Source organism: Myotis daubentonii, chromosome 8, assembly GCF_963259705.1.
Source record: "Myotis daubentonii chromosome 8, mMyoDau2.1, whole genome shotgun sequence".
NCBI lineage: Eukaryota > Metazoa > Chordata > Mammalia > Chiroptera > Vespertilionidae > Myotis > Myotis daubentonii.
In genome coordinates this window covers 6393955-6420913 of record NC_081847.1, presented here as the reverse complement: position 1 = coordinate 6420913, position 26959 = coordinate 6393955, and the positions used below count along the sequence as shown (strand labels likewise).

The 26959-nt window shown below is 43.3% G+C and overlaps 1 protein-coding gene across 4 annotated transcripts; it reads left to right on the top strand.

Moving 5' to 3' along the window:
• The first annotated feature begins 240 nt into the window (after positions 1–240).
• STX16 (syntaxin 16) lies at positions 241–26959 on the top strand. 4 transcript variants are annotated; one of them, XM_059705195.1, is made up of 8 exons: positions 241–1171; positions 16417–16524; positions 16939–17079; positions 18138–18303; positions 19388–19479; positions 19940–20083; positions 21262–21342; positions 21618–22195. In XM_059705195.1, the coding sequence occupies exons 1-8, from the start codon at positions 1040–1042 to the stop codon at positions 21627–21629; spliced, it is 876 nt and encodes a 291-aa protein (XP_059561178.1). In that variant the 5' UTR covers positions 241–1039; the 3' UTR covers positions 21630–22195. The 4 variants fall into 4 exon arrangements, with proteins under 4 accessions (XP_059561178.1, XP_059561176.1, XP_059561177.1 ...); XM_059705193.1 differs by lacking the exon at positions 21618–22195 and adding an exon at positions 24188–26959 and having other exon boundaries at positions 242–1171; XM_059705194.1 differs by lacking the exon at positions 21618–22195 and adding an exon at positions 24188–26959 and having other exon boundaries at positions 246–1120.

Here is a 26959-nt window from a genome sequence, read left to right as displayed (position 1 = left end):
GCGCCCCCAGACCCCTGGCAGAGGCTGGCCGCGTGGGGCCACAGTCCCGAGGCCCAGGCCGGCCCGCACCCCGAGTCTAGGCACACAGAGAGCGGGGAAACCCGCAGCTCCCCGGGAGAGGGCGGAGCCCTCCCGCGCCCGGGGCAAGGGGCAGGGAGCTCCCGCGCCCGGAACGTTGCGAGCGAGGCTTGTGAGCGTCGCAGGGGGCACTCTCGAGAGACGGACAGGAAGAGGGCTAGGGGGGACGCCAGAACCCGGGACCACAGTACGGAAACGGCCCGGGGCTGAGCTGCACTCGGATCCGGGGATGGAGGGAGCCGGAGAAGAGGCGTGAGGAGGCCGGGAAGCAGGCCTGGCTGCCCTCCTGTGCCCCTGGAGGCCGCCAGCCTGCGGTGGCCGTGGAGGAGCAGGCAGCCCAGAGAGAGAGGGGTCAGGAGGTCGCGCCTGGGCCTCAGCAGGCTCAGCCCAGGCCCCGAGGCCGCACCAGGCGCCCTGCAGTTCAGGGCCCTCGCCTCGCCCCGTTGTCCAAAGAGGGCCTAGGCCACTGCTCTAGGGGGGGAGTTGAGTCAGACCCCGGCCCCAGAGCACGGCCCAGACGCGTGTGTGAGCCCAGTGAGGGCCAGGGAGCCAGGGCCTTCGAGGGTCCCCGAGACTTAAGGGGGGCAGGGGGCTTCACGGGTTCCCTGAGCGGGATTGGCGAGTGAGACGCTTGTAGATCGCAGGTTGGATTGGGGAGGGGTCTCTCAGACGTTGGCCAGCTGGGCGACGATTGGGGGGATTCAAGTGCTTAGAGATCGAAGGCAGGTCTTGGGGAGGGGGGCGCAGACCACTGGGAAGCCTAGATGGTATTCGGGGAGGGGTCTCCGCGCCTGGGCGAGGTGCAGAGCTGCTCCTGCCCGGCTCGGGGTCGGCGGCCTGACGAGGAGCTTTTGTGAAGGGTGGGCCGGCCAGGCCAGGCCGGGAGAAGTGAACAAAGCAGGACGATCAGTGGGCGGGGGGCTCCTGAGCGGGGGGGTGGGGGGTGTCACAGGGGTGAGACATGGCCACCAGGCGTTTAACCGACGCTTTCTTGTTGTTGCGGAATAATTCCATCCAAAACCGGCAGCTGTTAGCCGAGCAAGTGAGTAGTCACACCACCTCCAGCCCTCTGCATTCACGTAGCCATGCTGCGGTGAGTCCCTGGGCGGCCTCTCCGACACACGCGTCGTGTGCACTGCGGCTCTGCCTGTCTGTCTGTCTGTCTGTCTCTCTGTTTAAAAAAAAAAAAAAAGATAAGAATAATACGGAAATGCAAGGTCTCTTGGTATCTGTAACCCTGGATGGGGGAAGGAAAAAAAAAATCAGTTTTAGGTCCCTGCTCTATCTCTGCCTGGCTCTCTCTCTCCTCACTTCCGCCACCCTCCCGATTCGCCCCCCCTCCCCCTCCCGTCGTCACTGCACGACCAGCCGCCTCCAATTTACATATGTTTTAGCACGAAGATTTGGAGGCTTTCTGGAGCCTTTTTGTTTCGTTTTGTTTGCACCCCCCTCCCTCCCCCCCACCCGCCCCCGGACCGAGCCTCACTTCGGTTCTGATGGCCGGGATGCGTGATCGCAGACCCAAATCCTTGCAAATGCACGACACCCGCCCCCACACGAGGAAGGAGTGTGTGTTTTTTTGTTTTGTTTTGTGTGGTTTTTTTCCCTTCTCTCCCGTTTTCTTTAATGGCCTTGAAGCCCTCTGTACCCTGTGAATAATTGCTTCCCTGTTTTTCCTGGGGGCTCGTGTGTGTGAGACTTTAAGGTGCTATTAGATCTTCGTTTTCCATTTCCCAGGCAGGAAATTAGGCTTTTCCCTCCATTCGAACTTAAAAACATAACAAAATACGATGTGTTTGTGAAAACGAACCCCAAACCACACAGGGTTTTGTTTGTTTCATTAGCCTGAGCCTTTCTTTAGCCCAGCAGTAGGATCTTCATAGGAGGGCGCAAAGATGACTGATGTTTTTGTGTGGTTTTGATGAAGGCTTCCTTCTCCTTTCTGAGCCTCAGTTTTCTGCTGTTAAATTAGGGGCGCTGGGGGGGGGTGCGGGGGGTGGCTGAGTGATCTGAACAAGACAGTGATTAGCGGCTTTGTAAAATCTTAAATGGAAAAGTGAAGTTATGAAACTAATTGTCAGAGGGGGATCCAGGCTGAAGACAGCTCAGGTTTGACTAAAAGCAGCATTGAAGAAAGGGAATAGAGTCACCCCCAAACCAGATTCTTGGGGATTATACTGGAAATATACAGCTTTGGGAATCGTACGCTTATTTCACCTCTTAGGGCCTGATTTGCCTTTTAATTCTTTTCCTTATGACATTATCTAAATGCTTCAGAAAAAAATTATGCTATGCGCCTTAATTATTGACAGGTTGTCTACATAGACAGTTTTTCCTGTTTGAAAATCACAAGTGGAAACTGTCTTTGGCCGTATGGCTCCTATAAAAAAGCTATTCTAAGCCGTGTGAGCAGTTTCAGGAATAAAATCATGTGTAATCAGATCAAAAATCATAGAAAACAGGGATGAAATGTGTTTAGGTTTTTATTTACTTTGTGTTTGCTTAAGAATTTGACGGTTCTTTTTTGTATTTGTAAACTGAAAAAAAAATGCTGTTATACTGAAATTAGTGTAAAATGGAAACGGAGTAATTTCAGCACTAATTTTGAAAAGAATATTCTGAAATAAGCCAGGAATTAGAGAGTAGAAATTGAATGAATAAAATTCTACATTGGAACTAAAATTTTGTTAAAGAAAATGTAAAAATTGCATGGCCCTTAAATGGCTTGACTTTATACTACCTCAGGGGGGAAAAAAACAAAAACTCAGCCTTGTTTCTAAGATACCACTTTTAATTGATTGAAAAATATATGGTTTGCTTTTTCAATTTTTATAAAGTTAAAAACACCTTGAAACGTTGGGAAACATGACACTTTTTAATTACTAATCATCATAATAATTAGGTCAGACAGTTTAAAAACCTGGTGTCTGAGACTGGCAGCTTTTTAAAAGTGCATCTCTAAGACCGATTTTTAAAATGGTTCTCTAAGTTAGGCGATTAAAAAAACATGTCAGCTAAGTCAAATTATTAAAAATTGATGCCTAAATTACACCATTTGGAAAAATAGATATGTCAGAAACATATAACCTAAGTAAAATAATTAAAAATCAATACCTAAAGTACACAATTTAGAAAAATAGATATGTCAGAAAATGTACAGATATTTTTAGGCAACTCAGACAATTTCTTGAAAATAGATTTCTAAAATCAAACTGAAAATACATATCTATGTCTAAACATAAAAAAATATTTTCTGTAGTTATACCATTTAAAATGTTACATTTATTAGTCCAACTGTTTAAAAAATCAGTATAAGCAATCAGGTCATTTAAAATATTTTTGTAGTCAATTTCAGAAATCTAAAATATAGATTGGCAGTTAAAACAAAAATGGTTTGCCTATTCTAGAATTAAAAAAAAACATTTTATAATATTTTTAAAAGTGTATATATTTTATAAATATATGTATTCTAATTGTGTGCATTAAAAAACACATAGCATGTCATGAATTTCTGAAGTGTTTAGGGGTGAAGTATTTTATCTGCAGTCTGCTTATAGTTGATTCTACAGAAACTATTCTGACACACACCCAAAATCAAATATGGCCAGGTTTTAACATGACTAAATAGAGAGTACAGTTTTTAAACTTCTGGAAGTTGAAAAAGTGTTAAAAACATTTTTTGGGGAAAAACCCTTCTCTAACAATTTTTTTTTAAAACTTTGAATAACTCATGCAACGTTTTTCACTGCATATCTACCTCCTAAAATTTTTAGATCTCATTTCTGACTGTAAATTTCAAAACCATATAGCAAAGTTAAACTATATCTGTCAAATTTGAATATGGGCTGGGTTTTAGGTGATATTTTTAGGAAATTATTAATTAAACTGATTAATTGACTTAATTTTTAATTTTGTTAAAGAAGCCTGCTGAAATTTTTAATGGTGAAATGTCACAATATCACTTATTTTATAGTTTTACACCCCCCCCTCCACATAAAGGAAAAAAATAAGGCAAAAGTGTTACTAATTGTCGAGTGTAGTAATAATCATGTTTCTAAGGTATCGGTTTTAATTGATTGAAAAACATTGTTTTTAAATTGCTTTTAAAATTTTTATAAGGTTCAAAACACCTTGAAACATTGGGTGACATAAGATTTTATTATTTTTCATAGTAATAATTAGGTCAGACAGTTTATACCATTTTTTATACTTTTCTGTATGCTTGAAAATTATAAGTAAAAACTTAAAATATATATGCATCTATTATGTTAATAACATGCGCAAAACAATTAAAAGAAGACAATTTGTAAATATCTAAAACTCAAGTAATTAAAAAGGAAGTAACTAAACTCTAGAGTTTAACTTAATTTAAAAAATCAGAACCTAAAATTTCTAGTTCCTAGTTAGAAGAACAAGCTGTAGACATTTATTTTGGTGTGTGTGTTTGTTATCTCCCACAACTGAAAATAAATGACATCTAAAGTAAGAGGTTTTGGTATTTTAGTTTTAAACTTGAATTTCCACATCCTTATTTAAGGAAAATGCTGTGGAAATTGGTTATAAATTGGTGTGTGTATCCCACACACGATGAAACAATGCATGGCTAAAACCCTATAATTTAAAACATTTAAATATGCATTTTTTGCATCCTAATTTCAGGGGAAAATAATGGAGGCTGGTGATGATGGTGGAGTTATTGTGGGTACCTATATGTGCATAGTAAGACAGATTTATTCAGCATTCAGGCAAATATGTCACAGCAATTCAAGGAAATGTGCAGTGTCAAACAATAAGTCCTAGGGGCCAGAAGGGACCTAAAGGTCATTTGACCCAACACGCCTGGCTGTGATAAATCCCTATGCTTGCCTTTCTTGACCACGTTCTGTGATGGCGGTAAGAAATTCCAGCAGCCGCTCAGTCCACCGTTTGTACTTGCAAAAAAAATATGTATATATATATATATTTGCCTCATTTAACCCCAACCTGGCCTGTATTGTGCATCCTGGGGCCCTAGCCCAGGTTCTGGCCCTTAGGGTCTCTTCATTCTTCTGCATGACAACCCTGCAGGCTCCTTGTTCCCGGGAGATTTCTCTAGCTCAGCCATCCCGGCTCAGACGAAGAGGTTAAATTTCTTGCCAGTGAATGAAGTCCAATTTTTTGTGTTCTTTTTAAGTTCAACACCCATAACTGAACAAAATTCCACTTAATTGTATTCTTGGTTGTATTGATAAAAGCAGGCTAATTGTTAAAAGCAGACTAGGGGTTGATTTTTAGACTATCAGCAAAGTGCAGTTGTTGGCATTTCTCATTCATTCTGTTTAGGCCTCAGTTTTTGGTCCACCATCATGGTTATGCCTCGGGGCAGCATGAAATAAAGGAAGGAGCATTGGACTCTAATTCCAGGAATTTAGGGCAAAGTCCCATGGCCCTGACCCTGACTCAGAACGTGTCTTTAGGCAAGCTTTCAATCTCTGGCTGTCTTTTGCCTTATTTATAAATTGACAGGTTTGAGTTAGGTGGTTTCTAGTGGCCCTATGGATTCATTAATGCTTCTTCAAGTTCTGTTTTATTACATTGTTTCTTCTCTGACCAAGGCACACAGCCTTAGCTTTCAGTTTGTAATGGAGAAACCCATAGTCAACAATAATACTGCAGCCCAGTTAGCCCAATGTTACCAGCAAAAATCCTTAGAAGTAGATCCAATACTATGCAAAAATAATTTTGACATTATATCAGCCAAATGCAGGTTTTAAGGTAGTACCTCATTCAAGTAGTTACGGGCAGTTCGGCTTTAAGAAGCTGAAATGAATTTACTAAGTTAAATAATCATTCAAAAAATGTTTAAGGTTTTGAATAAAAAGTAGATATGGAGTTGCTTTTCTGATCTGATGAGGTGCCCTGTGACCTATACGGTTTCTCTTGATTTCCCAGAATGATCTAATGGAGAGATTGCAGCTACTTTGTTAGTGTTTACTGCCTAATCTATTCTCTGCTTTAAAATAATGCACAATCTATAAATGGAAGCTAGAGTTAATTGGTCTTAGATTAGTTTGAAACAAGCACATTATTTTTAATAAAACATGGTATGCTTTGGGGGAAAAACAAAGGATTAACTATGGTTATAAGAAACCTGAGGTCCTTCAGTCTTGACTATGATATTATTAGCTAAGATTTATTGAGCATTTACTGTGTGCCTAGTATTGGGCTAAGTCTTTTTGCATGTGCAGCCCCAATTTATCCTCACAGAGCTGCACCAAGTAGATGCTGCTGTTTTTCTCATGATATAGACAAGGAAACTGAGGTTTAGAAGAGTTGGGAATCTTGCCCAGTGTCACCTAGTAGGCCCGGGAGCTGGGATGGAACTCGGGCAAACCTGGCTCCCAGAGCCCTGTGCTGCCCTAGTGGGCACCATAGCACTGCTGTTTTCCCAGGGCTGATGCTGCAGATCCTGGAAAATGCAAGGACCCATTTTTTTGTTAGTTTGTTTGCTTGCTTTTTCCTTAGAAATAAGAAAGCATTTTTCTTTATCTCACTTTACAACCATATATAGTCCATTTTAACTTGCATATTGAAGGTTCTAAGTTTCAGTCCAGGCTGAGTCTGTTGGGAAATTAGTTCTCTGCTTTTAGAATCCAAGTATGAAATCATTGTATATTTCTCTTTAGATCTATTTGCTTTTTTGTTTCTAAAGATTCAATTTGAGCAGCAAGGCTTACTTGAGAATAAGGGTACTTTGTTGGATAAAAGTGAAGCAAACTTTTATTTTGGCAGTAATGGAAATAAAGTAAATATCACTATAGCATAGACTTGAATTTCCAATTCATTTTACTCAACTTTTCCAGACTTCCTGAATAAACACAGATGGGTTTCCACTTATTTTTCAGTTTTATGTAGAAAGTTCTTTAGACTATAAATTCCACATGCTACTTGGAGTTTTCAATATTTTCTTGATTGCATGCCATTGGCAGGTCAGAAACCTAGATTTAGACATTATAAAGATTTAGAAGGTGATGATGCGTAGTAATGTGTTTTCATTTGGCTGTATTTTGGTTTTTCCTCATGGCAATTCTAAATGTTTTACTTCGAGTCTTGATAAACTTTTCTGGAATTTGGTGGTGGTGGTGGGGGCGGGGGGTTGAAATTCTTTGTTTTTTAAGTAGCAGATTTGGGTGGGAGTGGGGTTCCTCCGAAGAGATGACCTTCTGAATTTAATTTCTGACATGTAATGGTGGCTGCCTATCACTTGTAATTCCCTGAATGGAGAAGTTGGAAGGTGAGGTGGAAAGAGGCCTGAACACCTGGGTCTGTCCCCATGTCAGCCCGCAGTACCAAGCTCTGTGGCTTTGGGGAAATGGATTTATTTATACATTCTGAAGCTTGGTTTTCTTATTTGTAAAAAATAGAGTTGTATCTAGCCCATGACTCTGATCCCACCTCTTATCAGCTAGTAATGGTAGAAACCAAGGATTAGGGTGTGTCCCTGGTTAATAACGGGAGAGGACAGGCGCACGTGTAGCGGAGACCTCAACCATGTTTTGCAGTAATAACACTGTTCAAAGCCGAGGCCAGGAGCCGCTGCAAAACGGCGGATGTGCACATGAGACACCGAAGTTGGGGCTATGCTTGTGTCTTTTTTCAGTAATAAAAAACACTTAAATGCTTTGTTGCTGAAAATGTTATGTTTAAAAAATACAAACATTTTCTTTTCTTCTTAAAGTAAAAGGTAATTAATTCAGATTTCCATTTGACACTATCTTCTCTATTAATATCTTCCATCCCACAATTATGGCAGGGTGTGTAGTTCTCTTTTACTGTCATAACAAATTGTGGAAGGAACGCAGAGGACACTCAGCTTTCTATAGAATGTCAGCTAATTGAATTTTTACATGGAGGAGTGTTTAATTACATTTTTATTGCTCTCATTGTTTAATATATTTTGGCTCTGATAGACCAGTTTCATTTGCACTATTAATTTTTAAATAGGAAGTTATGTTTTTGTGTGTGTTTTTCTGAATTTACTGCTAAGCATTAAAAACAATCAACACAGTTGATTATTGAAATTCACCACTAATTATTTCAGGGATCAATACTGTGAAGGAAAAAAGAAGAGCTAGCTGCTTAAATTATCTGTCATTAGTATATGTCTATTCAGAAGATGGAGTTCCACGTTGATCTGAAAAAGAACCTTTAGTTTTCAATTGAAACTTAATTCTCTGGGTGCTGGGGCTGCTTCCTTCCTACTACCCCTTAACATTTTTTTTCTCCTTCCCTGTTTTTGTTTTGTTTACTTGCTTTTATAATAGCTTTATAAATAAGCGTGCTTTCTAGACTAATAGTAACATATGCCAAGCAAATGGGGAGAGTTTTTCTCTGCTTTTACCACCTGTGTCTCTCTCCGGGGAAGAGCGGTTTCTCGGCTTGCTTGTTACCGCGGAGAAAGCTCGGGCTGCGGGATTGAATTTGTGCAGACCTCACATATGTGGTCACTCAACTATTATCTAAATACAGCCATAGACAATTTTTGTGGGTTGTTCATTTTCTAATTTTGCTGCATTTGCAGGGCTGTTTTACATGTTAAAATATACATGCATTTGACACGGTAAAATTGCATTTCAGCGTTGCTCTCCTATTTTCTCTTCCTAGGGGGAATTTAGAATATTGTATATAATAGTTGACATTTATGAAACAGATGAGCATTACATTTTAGTGAAACTAAAGCAAGTGTGTTTTATTTGTTTCTATTGTGTTTTAATTTTTACAACTATGCATTGTATGTTTCCTATTACTTCCAAAACAACAATCACAGTAAATAAAAATAAAAATCATATTTATGTAGCTTTTTTATAAAAAAAAAAAAAAAGGAAGAATCATAGTGGGGAGATTGTTTAAATGCCTTGGTTAGTGGATCTTTATTTTTAGTCAGCTTTAGAGTTATTTTAAATCTCAGTGCTTTCTCAACTGACCATACCTTATCTGTCTGTCTGTCCCCATCCTGCTTTCTCTTTGCTGTCCCTAACTGGATGGGACTCTTGGGACCGACATATCTCTTCAGGAGCTGGATGAGGTATTGTGTTTTGAATATTTTTGTATGTTAATTCATGAAATTATGCCTGTTTTTCTGAAGTCTCTGGTCATATATAAAATGCTAACAGAGCTCACACACATTTTAGCATTTGTTTTGATTACTTATAATTGCTGTGTTTAATAATTTACCACCTAGGATTTATTGAATATATTTTCACACCAGGTGAATTGATGATTTAGAGAGAGGCTGGGAACAGTATTTACTACTCTTGGGAAAGTGACTCAACTTGGGAAGCAGGACAGGTTGAACATTTCCTTGAACTTATTAATAAGCCAAATTGTTTTTAGGGCCATGAGTGTAACTGATTGCCTATGAGTGCCTTGATTTCCTGAGAAGTTGCTCAGGTGGAGTGTGAAGGACCTGTTTCTGGGGAAAACCCTAAGGGAAGAGAAGGAGGAGGAGGCCAGCCACTGCTTCTAAGGGCTCTTCAAGGTCATTGCTGCCTTGACTGGACAGATCACTCATGATCCCCTCGCTGCCCCCTAGCTGAGTCTCCCAGAAGATGGGGAGAGGACATACCCATAGGGCTTTGTTCTAGTAGCTTGTAGAAGAGTTGAGGAAAAGGGGGGTTGAACTGTGCTTGTTAATTTTGTGTGCTTCTGTTACCTGCTTCAGTGATGAAGGGGTAAAAATGTTTTTCCTGAGGGAAGACCTTTTAGAAAGAGTAACTGGGGGGAGTGTTGTTTATTTTGGTTAGTTTAATTTAGAAGAATGAACAGTGAGGTGGGATTAGGGCGACTGTCTTCAAAAACAAGGAGGTTCCTCATTTGTAGATTAAGATCTACCTGTAAGTTCTAAAAACTTTAACTAGTTGATAATGACCATAGACTGGCACAGCTGAGTGTCCCTCCCTGAGAACTGGCTGAGCACATCAGCATCTCTACTTCCCTTCCAGCTGTGAGGCTGCCAACCAGTGAGCTCCCGTGGGCGCTCGGGGCCAAGGGTCTGATGCAAAATAGTGTGGGCTCTGTGAGGCCCCCCTCCTTTTTTTATTTTTAAGCAAAATAACTCACATTTATGCTTGTGTGTTCATAGAAACTTTCTGAGAAGAGACACAAGGAACTGTTAACAGTGGATACCTTACAGGAAAAGGCTGGGAGGGAAGAGAAACTTCCTTTTATTGCAAACTTTTCCTTAGGTTGGATATATATTTTTAAACCACCTGCAAGTATTACTTGAGTCATTAAGAAACAATTAGTATTTATAAAGAAGCCCTCAGCTGGTGGCTCACTGAGCCCGGTGCCGTGGCCATGCCTGCCTAAGGAACCTTCCTGCCTGTACCGCCTGGGCACTGGGCCCAGAGAGGTCAGAGGTCACTGCAGCTCACACACAATGAACCTCAGCATCTCTGGGTCACAGCAGTCGTGGTGGGTTTGCTGACCAGACACGTGGGACATGGAGAGCAGGCCTTTTAGAACAGATGTTACCCCTTACTGCACAGTTTGGAAACAGGGGTTTCATGGTCCCAAAAGGAAGTTTATGATGGGAGAAATGATGATCACGGAACAGCCTTACATTGAAGAAGCACTGAGTACTTGTCACACGCAGGGCAAGCACAGCTGTGGTCACCCTTAGGGGTCTGCCATCTGACTGGTCTCAGGCTCTCCCTCACCCTCTTCAGGCATCAAGCTCCACCGCCTGGCTGCTCACGGGACGAGCAGACCCGCAGCTTGGCCTACTCTGAGCTTCGAAGGGGGCCGCATTCTGTGACCAGCGACCTGAGTGGCGCCACTTTCTCCCCCACACCCAGTGCTGTTAGAGTTCTCTGAACGGAGCCCAGTACTCTGCTCTGGGCACCTCATCCCCTTCAGTAGTTTACTTGCCTCTTCTTGTCCTTTGTCCACAACCTTTGTGTCTTTTATGAATTAGCTTTTAAAGTTGTACATGACATATTTACTTCATTCGTTCAGTCCACCCATTTGTTGTTGATTCATTCAGCTAATTATAATTGGATAGTTATGACTGCTGAGTGCCAGGTGCTGAGCTAGGCGCTGGAGATGGTGTCCAGAGCCTTGCTTCGCCAAGCCTGCAGGGTGCTTCGAACAGCCGTCTTCTGGGAAGAGTCAAAGTGGCCCCAGTTCCCGGTGTGGGTCAGATGGGAGGCCAGCCTGGTAGGTGAGGCCTGAGCCAGCTTTCCTGACTGCAGCACTTGGGCTTCCCAGAGTAAAGCCATGTGGGGCTTCCTGTCATTGGTCCACATTAGTGGGTCATTCTACTGAAACCACTCAAAGTCTGCATCCTGGGGATACCAGCCTCATTGTCCTGCAGAATACTGAGTGCGGTGTCCCCTAGGAGGAGGCCTCGCCTATCCTCCAGACAGTCTTCCCTCCTGGTCTCTACCCTAATCTCGTTCTTCTGGTGACAGTCATCTTCAGAGGAGTTGTCTCAAGGTTGTGGGTTTTTTAAAAATCTGCATAAGAATATTTATCTCTTGTAATTAAGAGATAAATGTCAAACTCCCAAACCACGTAGCCTGGGGAGGGCAGGGTGAAATAAATGGAGGCCATAGGCTGGGCTCCCTGGTCACCCTGCTGAGGGTGGCTTTGAGAAAGTCTCTGCACCCAGCTGGGCCTTACTGTCTGTGTTTGTAAAACAGGGAGCGGTGCCCAATCCCCTCTACAGGTTTGTTGTTGGGACTAACAAAGTCTGTGGAAGTGCAGCACCCAGGTGACGCAGGTCATTATTGCTCCCTCTCAGCGTTTTTAAGGGAGTGTAGTCATTGAGAAAACAAGGGAAGCCCATCAGACTAGCAGCATTTATATCTGAGTGCTGTGATTCTCAGATTTTTTGTCTGTAGTTTTGCACATTTAAAGCACTGTCTATTTTGAACATTTATTGTTTCACAATCAAGAAAATAAACACTTTTTTAAAAGTATCACAGCTCTAAAATAAAGTGTAGTGCCGACATTCCGATTCTCTCACCCACGTGCTTGTTCACTCCCTCAAGGAAGTGCGGTTTCTTAAGCCTAATAGTCCATCAGTGAAGTCGGGAGCCTCTGAGCCCGCGAGTTATGCTTGCGCTCCAGGATTGTCTCACATGGATGAGAGAGTTGCTAGGCTGTTGTTTTCAATGTCCCTTCTGGATGTTTTAAATGCTTATTGCCACAGATGATCCGGAATTGTCAGTATTGCTGCTGATCAGCATGCATTGTGGCTGAACCTAGTTCATTGTTTTAGATGGGGTGGGTTGTATGTGTCTGACTTTCTTAATCTCAGCAGCAGCTTTGCCATTTCCTTAACCTTACAATTCCCTAACTCAGACATCTCGTAAAGGCAGGGTTTTATAAGTAGGAAGGCTGTATGTTTGGAACAGCAAGATTTATCAGCAAGAGCGTGTGTGTGCGTGCATGTGCGCCTTCCATAGATTAAGAACTTGTCCACACAGCCTGGCGCTCTCCAGGGACACAGGTGTCAGCATTTAAAGTCGACCAAGGGCAAAAGATAACTAGTGAAACTAGCAAGAAGCCGTTGGGTGTGATGTTTTGAGCATCTGCTGGGGTTTTCCTGCATTGGTGAGGGTGAGGTAGATGAGTGTGGGCTCAGATATTCACCCCAGAGTTCTTGAAGGACAGAACTAAAAACAAAGAGACAAGAGTTCATAAGTTCTTAATTCTCATAAGTACAATATTTTATTTAAAAAGTTTTCTTATTTAACAAATATTTTATTTTATTTTTTACTTCAGAAGCAGAAGTTCATGTAAGAAAAGCTTTAATCACCAACATCATATATCTGGAGGGAGATTACGTTGAAGTTCAGCAAGGATAAGTAAAGAGAATTAAAAATCTGGCAGATTTTTAAAGGTCTATATTGACTAAGATGGCAACATGTCTTGGATCTTAAAAAGATTAAAAAAACAGGTTTTTACATGGGAAATGAGATTTCTGAAGTTGAAAGGGTGATTTTGTACTTAAAATGTGTTTATGTTCGTATTAGTTCCCATTTTAAATAATTGACACTTATCTTCTATTATGTTTTTCCTTCCCAAAACATACTCTTTAAAAAAAAGAAAAGAAATAGTACAAACTGTGATATAGATCAGAAGCCACACCAATAAAAACATGACACATTTCTTCTGAGTCGGCTGCATTTCATTATCATGGTGAGCTGTTGCTATAGACCAGCAGTCGCCAGCCCTTCAGACCTCACGGACCACCGGCTGGCGACTGCTGCTGTAGACTGTCCCGCGGGGACAGGTTATTCCCTGTTGAGTTTGCAGTCCCAGAGCGTCAGCTCTGTGTCTGCTGGCAGAGTCCTGATGTAGAGTGTGGGCAGACCAGGGCCAGCTCGGCGGGCTGGCATCTGCCCACATCTAAAGTATGAAGTCAAGTACTGCTTCAAATAGCTCAATGTACTTCAGCAGACTTCATACATGATTTAAAATTTCTCATTTGTTTCAGATAAGTTGATACTAGTTACTTTGCAGATATCTCTTTATCTTTTTAGTTTAATGTGTATTTGTAAACAGTAAAAACAGTACATCCTGAATTTAAAAACTATAAATGCAAAAAAATTATTATTATTACTCTAGTGAAATGATAGTGGGTTAGATAATAAACTGCCACAGTGGCAGTATTATGACCCATGACCTTAGCAATTTCAGGTTTTGCTTTGTATAAACAGTTGGAGGTTAAGTTCAAGTTTTGCTCCAATCAGATAACAACTCTGCGTCCAGCACCGGCTGTAGAGCTGGCAGAAGCTGAGAGCCGGGCATGTGGTTTGCCCCTTGTTCCTTGGTGAGTGTACCCTCCACAAAGTCCCACGTCTGGGTGACTTTGCAGTGGGACCTCAGGAATAAACAGCTCTGCCTCTCACTGTCTGTGCCTGCCCTGAGTGGATGAGGTCTGCACCATGTCCCTACGTCCACAGTTGGTCAGAGAGGCTGCTTTGGTTGACACTTATGTGTTCATGGGGGCCTGTTTTGTGTTGTAGTTTTTGTTGTTGTTTTAATTGACTTTAGAGAGAGAGGAAGAGGAACCGAGAGATAGAAACATTGATGAGAGAGAAACATCATTGATTAGCTCTGCACGCCCCCCTCTGGGGATCGAGTCTGCAACCCGGGCACGATCTCTTGGCTCATGGGTCAGCGCTCAACCATTGAGCCACACCGGCAGGGCTTGTGTTGTTGTTTTAATCTGAGGGTGTTTATTGTCCTGATTCGTTTTCTTAGCAAATTGCAATTATATTTCATGGGCCTGTCAAAGTGATTGGCAGCTGGTGGAGTTCATGGGGCTTCTGGAGTCAGCCAACCAGGTTTTAATCTGTCACTAATAGCTTTGTGGCCTTGGGCAAGGTTCTTAACTTTTCTGAGTTTCAATTTCCTCACTTACAAATTGGAATAATAGGTTCCTAGCTCACCTAGCTTTTAGGAGGATTAAAATCAAAAAAAGGTCTGTAGGATTCCTATTAGTGAACTCTTAAAAACAAATAAGATGGCCACCTCTCAGACTCAGAGTCCCAGGCAGTGGAGGTGGCTGACACACCATTTTTGTTTTAAAAACTGAAATGACCCAAATGCAGGTGACTTACTCAGGCCCACCTCTCGGCGACAGTGAGGGGCATGGTTCCTTCAGTGTGTGATCCGCACTTCCTGAACCCACAGACTGCTCTGAGGAACGGGGCAGAACCATACGGGGGGGGGGGGGGGGCGGGGGGGGCCGGGGGGTGCCGGGGGAGCACTGCAAGACCTCCAATTGCTTTTAGGGATTTTGCTATCAGTCAACTCCCTGTTCAGAATTCAGGGCTCATTACTTGAAGGATTCTTTTGATCTCAGTTTTTCTTATGTGATATATTTCCTCCTTCATCTGTGGGTTTAAAATTTTTGTCTTGTTCCTTTATTGTTAAAAAAGCAAACAAGAATTTGCTGAATGAATGAAAACGTAAATTTAGATAAATGCAGGAAAGGGGGGGGAGAAAGGCAATATAAATTCTTCCCCCCAATTTTGCAGTGTGGCTTAGAAAATGTACAAGTGTTTACCTACAAAGGATTTTTATATGCTGTTTGCCATCCTGTTTTCCTCCTCATTTGGATCTTTTGAAACGGGCATTTATAAATTCTGAGCTCCAGAGGGCCCCTCAAGAGCCTTTCTTCCTGCCGACTGCCTCCAGGCGAGAGAACAACTTAACCAACCCCCAAACCCATGATTTCCTTCCCGTTCTCCAGAGCTCTCTAAGGCAGGGTATTATATAGGTAAAATCGGTATTATTTCAAAATAAGTGAAAATGTTGTCTGTGGACATTTTACCGAAGAAAGGAAATGACAGTGTAGGACTGCATTGAGATTGTAAGGATTGCTTTTGCCAAATGGTAGATAATTTGCTAACTGTTTAAGCATTTCTTTTACACATTTGAACACATGGTTAATGATCTCATGGCCAAGTTAACTGGATCAGCCATTTCCAAAATAAGCTGAATGTATGGAAGTAAAGGCTGCTGCTGCTGTTGAACTTTGCATATTGATTCCACTTACTAGCTTTAGTAGTAGCCTAGTATTTTATTTTCAATTACAGTTTACATCTAATTTTATTTTGTATTCATTTCAGGTGTACAGCATGAGTGATTAGACCAGCGGTTCTCAACCTGTGGGTCGCGACCCCTTTGGGGGGTCGAACGACCCTTTCACAGGGGTCGCCTAAATACATCCTGCATATCAGATATTTACATTACGATTCATAACAGTAGCAAAATTACAGTTATGAAGTAGCAACGAAAGTAATTTTATGGTTGGGGGTCACCACAACATGAGGAATTCTATTAAAGGGTCGCGGCATTAGGAAGGTTGAGAACCACTGGATTAGACAATCATATACTTTACAAAGTGCTCCCTCTGATGTTTCCAGTACCCACCTGGCACCTACGTAGTTATTTGAATATTATTGACTATATTCCCTATCCTGTACTTTGCATCCCAGCCTAGCTGTTTGTTTGTTTTTTACTTCTGTCTGATCACATTAATTGTTGAGTACTAAGAGGTCTTTTAAGGAGCTTTTGTTGACTTTCTAGTTACATTTCTATAGGCAGATCAAGTCAAATTTATGTTCACAAGTATGTCCAAGGAAATTAAGAACTGGTGCGTGGAAAGCTAGGAAAGCAGTTCCAGTCTTAACAATCTCAAAAGCATGCAGATTGTCGGGCACGTGCGTGTGCTCCTCCATTCCTGTACTTTCTCAGGGAGAGGCACTTAGAAGGGAGTAAGCATGTGCTTAGCTAAACTGAAGCTGAATGGTTTTGTAACATTCCTTTATTTCCCTGTAGCTTGCCGATGACCGGATGGCTCTGGTGTCCGGCATTAGCTTAGATCCAGAAGCAGCGATTGGCGTGACAAAACGGTTACCTCCTAAATGGGTGGATGGAGTGGATGAAGTAAGTTGAATATTAGTTTTACACTATCGTATTTATTTAAGTAATTGTGACATTAACATGTTTTAAGATATTTGCCATAAAAGCTGATTTGGCTACACTTGAATGCATGTCCTAGGAAAACTTTAGCTTTTGGTTAATTCAGTGTGCACACCACAAGAAAGGTGTGTGTGAGAGAGTGAGTGAGTGATTTTGGCTTAGCAGTAACTACCTGAACCATAGAGAGAAATTGAAGAAATGTGTAACATGGAGGAGTGGTATTTGAATTTCTGGCTCTCTGAATGAAACGTTGCTCATGCGTCAGGCAGCCTACAAGTTGGCTGGAGACACAACTCTACCTGGAGTGTCACTGGCTGTCTCGGTGGCAGGCAGGTACCTGGCAGGCTCAGTGGAGTTCTGGTGATTTCATTTGTTTAGATCCAGTACGATGTTGGCCGGATTAAACAGAAGATGAAGGAGTTAGCCAGCCTGCATGACCAGCATTTGAACAGACCCACGCTGGATGACAGCAGTGAGCAGGAGCACGCCATTGAGATCACCACCCAGGAGGTCACGCAGGTGAGACTGGAAGTCAGTCCCCAGCCTTCAGGACCACCTCGGCAGCCGTAGCTGATGCAACTAAGGGCAAGTCTGCCTACAGTCACTTCCCAGCCTGAGGTTCAGGAAGTACAAGTGGAGGCTGAGCTCCTCCCGGTGTCCGCTACTAGCGCCATGTCTGGATGAGGGGGGACGGTTTTCAGTTGTTGATACATACTACTGTGGATTAATTTAAAAAATTAAACCCAGAGCATTACTGAGTTCAATCATTTGATCTTAAAATGTGTGTAACTTCTATCATATACTAGTGTTTGAACGTTTTTTGTGTTAAAAGTGGTCCTCGTAATTGGAGGTTGGGAGTTTCTGCCCCAGACTGAGAAACCTAGTATCCTAGAGAAACATGTCCTAGGAGAAAACCTTGTAAAATGCTAAATTTGAGTCATGTTAAGCCATATAACCAGTGTTTATTTTTTTATTTTTATTTATTTTTAAATATATTTTATTGACTTTTTACAGAGAGGAAGGGAGAGGGATAGAGAGTCAGAAACATCGATGAGAGAGAAACATCCATCAGCTGCCTCTTGCACTGCCCCGACCGGGCATGTGCCCGCAACCAGGGTACATGCCCTTGACCAGAATCGAACCTGGGACCCTTGAGTCCGCAGGCCGACGCTCTATCCGCTGAGCCAAACCGGTTAGGGCAAGTGTTTAAACTTTAGTGTTCACATTTTTTATTAAAGTCTTCTGGGTGCTCATGATGAGAGGGGGGTGCTGAGGAGAAGCTAGGTGAGGTACTGTTTGGATGTGGCTCTCAGCAGTGGAGCAGTGGCCAGATTCTCTTTGAATCCCCCCACACCAGGGTTCTTACCTGCAAAATGGGAAGAGTAGCACGTGCCTCTGAGGAGGGCAGCGGGGGAGAATGAGGCCAGAGCAGCGGGGTGTGGGTGTGGGCGGGCATCTGAGCTCAGCGGGCTGCGCACACAGCGGCCTGCGTGTGGATTTGCCCGGTGCCCTGTCGGTGCTAGTCTGTCCTGTCCGAGCAGAGTTTCAGTCTCACGGGGCCTCCGGGCTCGTTTCAGCTCTTCCACAGGTGCCAGCGTGCGGTGCAGGCGCTGCCCAGCCGGGCCCGCAGGACCTGCTCGGAGCAGGAGGAGCGGCTGCTCCGCAACGTGGTGGCCTCGCTGGCGCAGGCCCTGCAGGAGCTGTCCGCCAGCTTCCGGCACGCGCAGGCCGGCTACCTGAGACGTGAGTGTGGGACTGCGGCCTGGCCACTGGTTCTCCGCTTGGCCCTGAACCATTAACTGTGCCACCCCCGTGCGACACCGGCCCCATGGAGGCCTGGGTGGTGTCATGTAGTTCATTGCTAAGAAGACAAAACTTACTAGGTGTCAAGCTTAAAGAACTTGAAATTCATCCCAGACCATGTGAAAACCTGTAGCTTTCTAGGTGTTGGAATGGGGAGCTGGTAATTAATAGGTAAAACCCATCCTAATCGTATTAAAGCTCCGTGTTTCCATAGCATCCCAGGTCTTTGAGGGGCTGGCACCTTTGTAGGAGGAGTTTTAACACTCCTTTAGGCTGAGTCTCCTGACCCTAGCAACGGTTCTCAACCTGTGGCTCGCGACCCCTTTGTTGGTCGAACGACCCTTTCACAGGGGTCGCCTAAGACCATCCTGCATATCAGATATTTACATGACGATTCATAACAGTAGCAACATTACAGTTATGAAGTAGCAACGAACATAATTTTATGGTTGGGTCACAACATGAGGAACTGCGTTTAAAGGGCCAGAAGGCTGAGGACCACTGCTAGTAAAGCGACGTGATTCCAAAGAATTGGTCAGGGTTCCCTACAAACTGTTGTTTCTTTACCACCATTGGCATTAGTAACATCCCCACATACTCTAGCAGCCTAGTCCTCCCTTCCTCTACAACTGCATATTTGTATTTTAATTTTGTTACTCCTAAAATTTTATTTAAGGCCATTTGGAACTCGTACTAGACATGCTTCTAGAGAAAAATATTGTGTTTTTTTTAAATGTTTTGTAGCAGCAGTTAGATTACATATTTCGCTCCACTTAGAGATTCTCAGATGGTTCTGTCATTTTGTCATTCACTTGGCATCAAGTGAACTATACACATTTACAGTGTCATTTGGTCTTTCACATGTTGTTGTATGTTTATAATCTTTAATGCCCTCCCCTCCCCAAAGCTGCTGAGAATATCTCCATTTTGACTGTTGAGTTTAAATCTAGATTTCCCCTTTCTAATGGTGGAGTAGTAACGAGGATGGTTTACATATTCAAATAAAGTGAATTATCTGTGATAGGCATGAAGAACCGAGAGGAAAGATCCCAGCATTTTTTTGATACATCAGTACCACTGATGGATGATGGAGACGATGATACTCTGTATGATCGGGTATGTGAAGGGCCTACGCTCTGTTTTCTTCTCTTCACAGACCCGTAGCTTTGCAGGACGATGGGCTAGTGCTGCGTGGCTCGTCCATCAAGTAGATTTTACAGCAGGCTGGCGGACAGTCATGGGCCGTACCTTCTTCCTTCCAAAGGCTTCAGGGAGCCCTTGTAATTCCCTTCTGGACTTGGGGAGAGATACGCATGGATCTCCCCCAGGTTCTGCTAGCCAGGCCTTCTTGCCCGCAGGCAGGAGTTCTCTCCAGGCGTTCTGCTTTTACCAGTCCTGCTTTAGGTCCCGCTTGCCATGGGAATTTGGGTTTTTCCTTTTAGGGAAAAATAAGTGTTTATGTGCTTTATAGAAATGTTTTTAGGTATCATTTTCTTTAAATTATGTCTAAAATGGTATACCAAAGCTTACTCCAGGGGGCAATCTAACATGTGGATTCTGTACTCCTTTCTACTAGGGTTTCACAGATGACCAGCTGGTGCTCCTGGACCAGAACACGCTAATGGTGGAGGAGAGGGAGCGGGAGATCCAGCAGATTGTGCAGTCGATTTCTGACCTAAATGAGATCTTTAGGGACTTAGGAGCAATGATTGTAGAGCAGGTACGTCAGTTTACCTTCCTCATCAATGGGTTTTTCTACCATAAAATCTGGTCCTTCTCCAAACTTGGTTGACTCTGCACTCCTATCAGGAAAAAAATAATAACCTCTTCGCCCAATGTATGCATGTATATGCAAATTATATATGTATACCACTTCCATTTTTCATTTTAAAACAGTAAACTTTTCTTTAGGTAAATGTCAATAGAAGTTCTTGTGTTTTCTGCCTCAGGGGTGCTTGTAAGAGCGCCCTCCCTGGGGGCCTGGCAGTGCTGCCCAGGCTCAGCAGTGATTCTGGCAGGAGATAAGGCTTTCCTTCGAATTTTGGCAGGTTATTGGGTAATGGCGACTGGAAACACTAGCTTTCAAGTGGAATTAAATTGTTTGTTCACTGCTACAATCTGATTAGGGTATTTTATTATCTTGCCAGTAGGGATTTGGGTCCTGATCCCCCTGAAACCAGCTGAGAATGGAGTGTCAAGGCTACGGAAGATCTAGTTACATTAATTACTCCCGTGGTTCCCAGGGAACTGCTCTTGCTATCTCTTCTAATGCAGCGTGTTTCCGTTAAGAGCCCTGTTCTTCCATATAGCCCAGTGTTCCCTGCTCTCTGTCTGAACCAAGAGATTAAACAATTAAGAACAAAATTCTCCTTGAGGCAGATGTGAAATTTTACATGGTGGATTGGAGCTCACTGTTGTTGCTCTGATCCACGGAGACCTGTGCTGACGTCTGTAGACATGATAGTCAATTTCTAATCGTAACCGGTCGAGCTAAGCTAGCATTTTGCTTTCTTGAATCCCAAGTATTTAAGCAGCAGGTGGGCACAGAAGCTCGTCCTTTGTCACTTAGAGCCTATTTCCACTGAACCGTATCTGTTTTAAAGCACCAGTAAGTCTGAATATGGCATATCTTATAGTAGCAAAATCCAAGACAAACCTCAGTTTATCAGTATTTCTTCCTCATTAACTAGACTTGATTACAACCAACACCACACTCTGCCCCTGAATGCCTGACGCTGCTGGGTGGTGGTCCTAGAGCTTTCAGCGTGTCCTGGGCAGCGAGGCTCAGTCAGACAGATACTCCTGTGCGTGGCGACATCGCAATCTGCATGTGGGTTCCTGAGGCCACTTCCCCACGTGCAGTAGTTGATTTTCTGTCACTGTCATTTATTACCACAGGGCACAGTCCTTGATAGAATTGACTATAACGTTGAACAGTCCTGTATCAAAACTGAGGACGGCTTGAAGCAGCTTCACAAGGTAATCCCTTATCTTTCAGTGGTTGAGGATTGGAGGAACTGTTGCCACGTATCGAAAATTCATCAGGGTTGTCTTCCGTCACAACTGTCTTCAGCACTCTTGCCCGCCATCACTCAGTGTGATAGTGCGGACATGGGCGTCATGCCATCCAGAGCTGACCACGTGGGCTGCCGCCCCTTTGCTGTAGCTAGTGTTTTCAGGGCACTCACACTTAGGTTGGAAGTTATTTTCCTCCTTTTAGAAAACATTTCATTCTTTGAGTCTTCTTGTTTTAGGAAATCAGTTGAATTTGCATTTGCTGAGATATGGTTAAGCATCCTGTTTGCTTGCTGCTGACGCAGCCTCTCGTGCCGTGATACCTTTCTGATGAATTGCTGGTGGAAAATCACCCTGGAGAAGACAAAAATCTAATTTTCCCTGTTAATTACCACCGTACATCTGTGTACTTACCTTGACAAAAGAGTAGTTTGTTGAAGTGAAAGTGTTATTAGCTCTCATATTCTTTGCTAATAAGGTAGCTATTTCAGGGATATTTTTGATGATATTTTTAAAAAATAAACGGAAAGCATTGTAGAACTCTGGTAATTGTTTGTGGGAAACATATCCATACACTGCTGAGTGGCTCTCGTGTGTAATTGGGTGCATGTTTTCTCTAAAAAGAATATAATACTTCACCAAGTAAGTGCTGTCCATCTCCCCGCATCTTTGAGACCCATTGGTGTTTCTGCCTCATCCTGAGCATTTTTCCAGTTCATGACTGCACTGTCCCATCCTTTTTCCAAAACCAGCCCCTTCCTCTAGCAGAGTGGCACGGCTGTGCCAGGTCTGCCCAGGGACCTTCATGCTCTGGGTGTGCTCATCACTGCGCGGGGGGCATTCGGGTCCGCCTTTAACACTAGAAAGACTGAAACTTAGTATATACCTATATTGCCCAAAAGCAGTCAAAATGACTGCATTGTGAAAGAATAATATCGAAGTACTCTTCACTTATGTTCCTTAGCTTTTCCAATAACTCACTTCTATTCGACATTTCTTTCATGAATTTAGGGCGCAAAAGAAATAAAATAAACAACTTATTAGAACAAGCATCACTGCATAAAGATTCGAATAACAAGTACTAGTTTAGCTTATTGAGCAACTGCAACTTATCAAGTATCGACAATTTATCATGTACTTGTATGTTATCATGTGACGGTAATCGAAAAAAAATGAAAACTGTTATTTCAATACAGAGCCGAACTGGTCATATAAGAAATTTACCCAATTCAATAATAAGAGTCTAAAATTTCCCAAGCAGTCAAAATGACTGCTTTTGGGCAATATAGGTATAACACATATATATATATACACCGGAAATGAAGGAGGGGGAGGTAACTACAATTATTAATAAACGCATTTATATGTTGTACAAAAAGTCACAAAATTCTAAGACATTGTGTCCTTATATACATAATTGTTTTTCTAATTGAAATTAAAAAGCAGTCAAAATGACTTCCTTGGGCAATCTAGTGTTAACATGGAAGGGAAGGCTTGCCCTGTATGCGGAGGACTTGATAAGCACTTAGATCCATTTGGGGGCCAGTTCTTGTTTATTAAAAGAGTAAAACGGACTTCAGTTTCTCACTCTGCAATACCCATGTTTTGGTCTGCTGTGGGATTATGCATTGGTCGTGAAGTTTCTTAAAATCTAGTGAAACATGTTTTGTAGTATTACACAGGTAACGGGAAAAGCTTGTCTGCAGGAGTGTACAAATCTAGTGGGAACTAAACATTTTGTTTTAGGTTTTCCTTTATAAATCATTCTGAGAGGTTTTAAGGTATATCATTTAGTCTTGGCTTCCCTGGTGCTCTGGGTTACTTGGAAAAGTAAGCATGCTCGTCTTATCTCTCACGTCACATTGCTGGCCGTCTCCTTGGTAGCAGCTCACCTAAGGATGATTGAGCCTCGGGAGTCACTTCACACCCTGGACTCTCAAGACCTGTCTGCCCTAATGTTTCCTCCTGATGGAGGAGTGGTCCTGGGGGCAGGGCGACCCACTTAGCAAACAGAACTACAGTCAGGTGGTGGGGACATGGAAGGACAACAGGTATTTTCATCTGTCTCCTTCTTGTCCTTCACCGTGAAATATCGAAATAGTGTCGGGGCGGGCATGCCCTTCTGGATGTGGTTAGAGATCCTCACACCTCTCTTCTTCACTGCCCCTCCTCTGGTCTTATTTCTGCAGGCAGGCATGGCATGGCGCCTGGGCATAGACCAGGCTGGTGTGTGCAGGTGAAGCCTGGAGGTGTTGTGTCATCAGGAGCACAGGGACTTATCTGGGGAGGTGGGGGTTCTTTCTGCACTTGACCCCAAGGGGAGCACCTTCTTAGTTTTATTTCAAAGGATAAGTTTTCCTTGTTGCCATATTCAGGGAAGGTAAGAATCAAGCTGTTTGGGGCCAGCGGTTGCGCATCACTGTGGTGGCACCCTTAGCCAGCAGAGTGATTTCATTATGAAGGTGCGCCTGCCAGAGGGCCTTCCTGGAGAGAGGGGTCCTCAGGGCAGTGGAAGTAGCGGTGAGCGGGAGCGGGCTCGTCTGGGCTGAAGGCTGACCTTTGCCTTCACCCTGTGTCTGGGCGGCAGATCCCACACCGCATTAGTGCCTCCTGGGAGACTAGTGCCTCCTGGGAGGCTGCAGATCCAGGTCAGGGGCCCTTCCACGCATGCTGAATTCGTGTGAATTGATGGAAGGTTGTAATAAAGGAGTCTGTAGCCAAGAGGTCAGCTATACAGAGGATAGGACTGGAAATGAGTGAGGCTTGATTTTGGGGAAAATGACGGCTTTTTTCCCTCCTCTTTCTGTAGGCAGAGCAGTATCAAAAGAAGAATCGGAAGATGCTTGTGATTTTAATATTATTTGTCATCATTATTGTCCTCATTGTTGTCCTCGTCGGCGTGAAGTCTCACTAAGCGGCCTGGGGGCTGTGTGTGCCGCGTGGATCCGGGCGCCAGGGGCTGGGCTGCTGGCTGCCTGCCGAGGGCCCGGCCCCGCGTGGCCACCAGCATCTCGTGGACTCCTGCACAGTGCTGAAGCGAGGGGAGTGGGCTTCTGTTTTTCCTCCATTGTGGAGAATTTAAAGACCTTGGTACTGCTGCAGACTAGAGATGGAGCACTGTCATCAGTTACACTATCTTTTAGAAAGAGAAAATGAGTGGGACGTTTACAGCACTCCACAAGCTGTTCGATATTATTGTGAATAAGCTATTTTTCTTAGCAATCATGTCTGAGCAGCGTGTTAAAATCATTTCTGGGGAAAAAATTTTGAAAACCATCTGGTTTTTAAGGATTTGGTACCAAAAATTTATGGATAGAGGCAAAAATGCCTCTTCATCTTTCTCTCTATATTTTCCAGTTGAAAACAAACTGAGAAGTCCTTTAAGAATTTATAATCCATTCCCCATTACCTTAATTTCGCTTTTCCATCACTGTTAATGATCAGAGTAACAAAGTGTGAAAAATAAGAAACCATCATTGATGTTAATTAACACATTTAGATGGGCCAGTTAAAACAGCTTCATAAGTTTAAATTAATTGTAAATGGAGTATTCCTCATCTAAAATTTATGCACATTTTCTACTGTAAACCAAAAGGGGTTGCTGAGCAAAACCACCTAAATTTAAAAGTTGGTGATTTGAACTAACCTCGAATTAAAAGAAAGCTTGGCAGTGTCATGAATGTCACCAGAATTGGGCAGTGTGTCCCTGCACACATCCCCAGCCATCCTCACTCAATCCATTGCTCATATACTAACCACATAATGACCTGTTCAAACCAGCCACCATTTAATGAACTGTGAATTTACACAGAGGCCATTCTAAATGGGTCACCCCATTTGGGTCTGAAATTATTAACCAAACATCACGGCATTTCAAAGTAAAATATTCCACCAGAGGTGTGATTTATTGGCTCTCCCATTGCCACTTAATATGCCCAGAAAGTAGGCATGTTCCAGCAGGTGGTGGGAAGCAGGACCAGGCAGTCCCTTGTTTGTAAAGTGAGTGTGAATCAGATCACCAAAGTGGGGCTTTGTCATGTCCTTCCCTGTTATCAGTATGGTGCTTAGATATATCCCCAACTGTAAAGTCATGAGGAAAGTGATGATGGCTTTAAAAACAGAAGTTGTTCATGTTTTCAGTTGCTCTTGAGATGCAAGTATAGTTTTAATGGTCTTTGTATATTTTTTTTTATGGCTTTTCCATTGTTTTTATCTCTAATGGGTTACATTTTATTTGGACCAGTCTCGTAAAATCCTTCTCTAGAATTTGACTTTGGAGTTGTTGCTAGAAATTTAAACCCCAGGCCAGAGATTCAAGTTGTCTCAGCCATTTCTTCCCAGGTTGTTGATGGCGCTGGGGAGCCACTGTTTTTTTTACGGATTTGGCCGTAGAATGATCAGCAGGTGTCCCTGGCATTTCAGGAAATAGCATGGTGTTCCCTGACAAGTATTTGTTAGGAAAGAAGGTCTGGGAATAAAAATCCAGCCCTTCCTTGATCGTCCCTGAAATGTGGGGCTTCTACAGCAGTTGAGGGTAGCTGTAGGCCTTCGTCCTCATCCCGCCCAACCATAACCCAACGACCAGCTGCTCCTAGGAGTGGAGCTGCTCAGACCAGGGGCTTCCCTCCCAGACGGTCTCTGATGGGGATACTGGATCACTGTTAAAGCTTTTAAAGCTGTCTTAACTATCCTTGAAGGAAAGTGACCCTTTAAGAAAGGATCACCATTTTATTTATATTTTTAGTGAATAGGGTGATTAGGGTTGGCTTTTGTCCTCCAACCCGTTTGGGTGAAATCATGGATCTGATTAGAAGTGATTTTAAGGATCTCATTGGGGTGGTGGGACCATCCATTCTGACTGAAATCAGGGCAATGCCAGCTAAAGCCGCAGCTGCTATGACCGTGACCTGGAGAGGGACGCAGCCTGCAGTCTGTGCGCCAGCTTGCTGGGCTCCTCAGAACACTGTCTTTTTCTGTTGAGCCTTTCCTGAGGGCAGATCAGCACAGGGGCCGTGAGAGAAGCTTAGTCATGCTGCCCTGAAGCTTCAGCTCCTTTCCTTGCTGAAGCCCATGTCTGTGGGAAGCAGGGCCCTCCATCTCCCTGAGTTGAGGCCAGCAGGGACACCTGCCCCTCTACGTGCTCCGTGATGGCTCTGTCAGCCTGCGCGCGAGGAGAAATGGGACCGTTTACTGTCAGGTCTCCAGAGCTCCTGATCTTACCCCAGATTGTGGCTAAAATCTACTGTCTCTGGTTTTATTAATTTGGGAGGGGGTGGCTTCGCCATGGGCATGAAGCAGCGTTTGTCTAATGGATTGACGTCTCTCTGCTAATTGAGAGAGCATTATTTATTTGTTTTGACACAGTGCTTTCAGTGTTGTATCCTGGCTAATGGCTTCCTAAAGGTAATGAAACCCTCCCAACCTAATTGGTCAGATAAGACTTTTTTTTCTTGTGTGCTTAAATAAAGCAATTAGTGAAGCGCTTCTCTCCAACATGCCTTTTTTTTGTCCTTTTTTAAAACTAATTTACTGTTATTGGAAACTTTTTGTACAATAAAGCAACTGTGCAGATTGAACAACA

Excerpts from the sequence above, each read along its gene's own strand:
- STX16 (XM_059705193.1), top strand. The coding sequence starts at position 1,040 with ATGGCCACCAGGCGTTTAACCGACGCTTTCTTGTTGTTGCGGAATAAT. Across the intron at positions 17,080-18,137 it reads CCACCCAGGAGGTCACGCAG|CTCTTCCACAGGTGCCAGCG; the intron begins GTGAGACTGGAA and ends GGCTCGTTTCAG. Across the intron at positions 21,343-24,187 it reads GCTTGAAGCAGCTTCACAAG|GCAGAGCAGTATCAAAAGAA; the intron begins GTAATCCCTTAT and ends CTCTTTCTGTAG.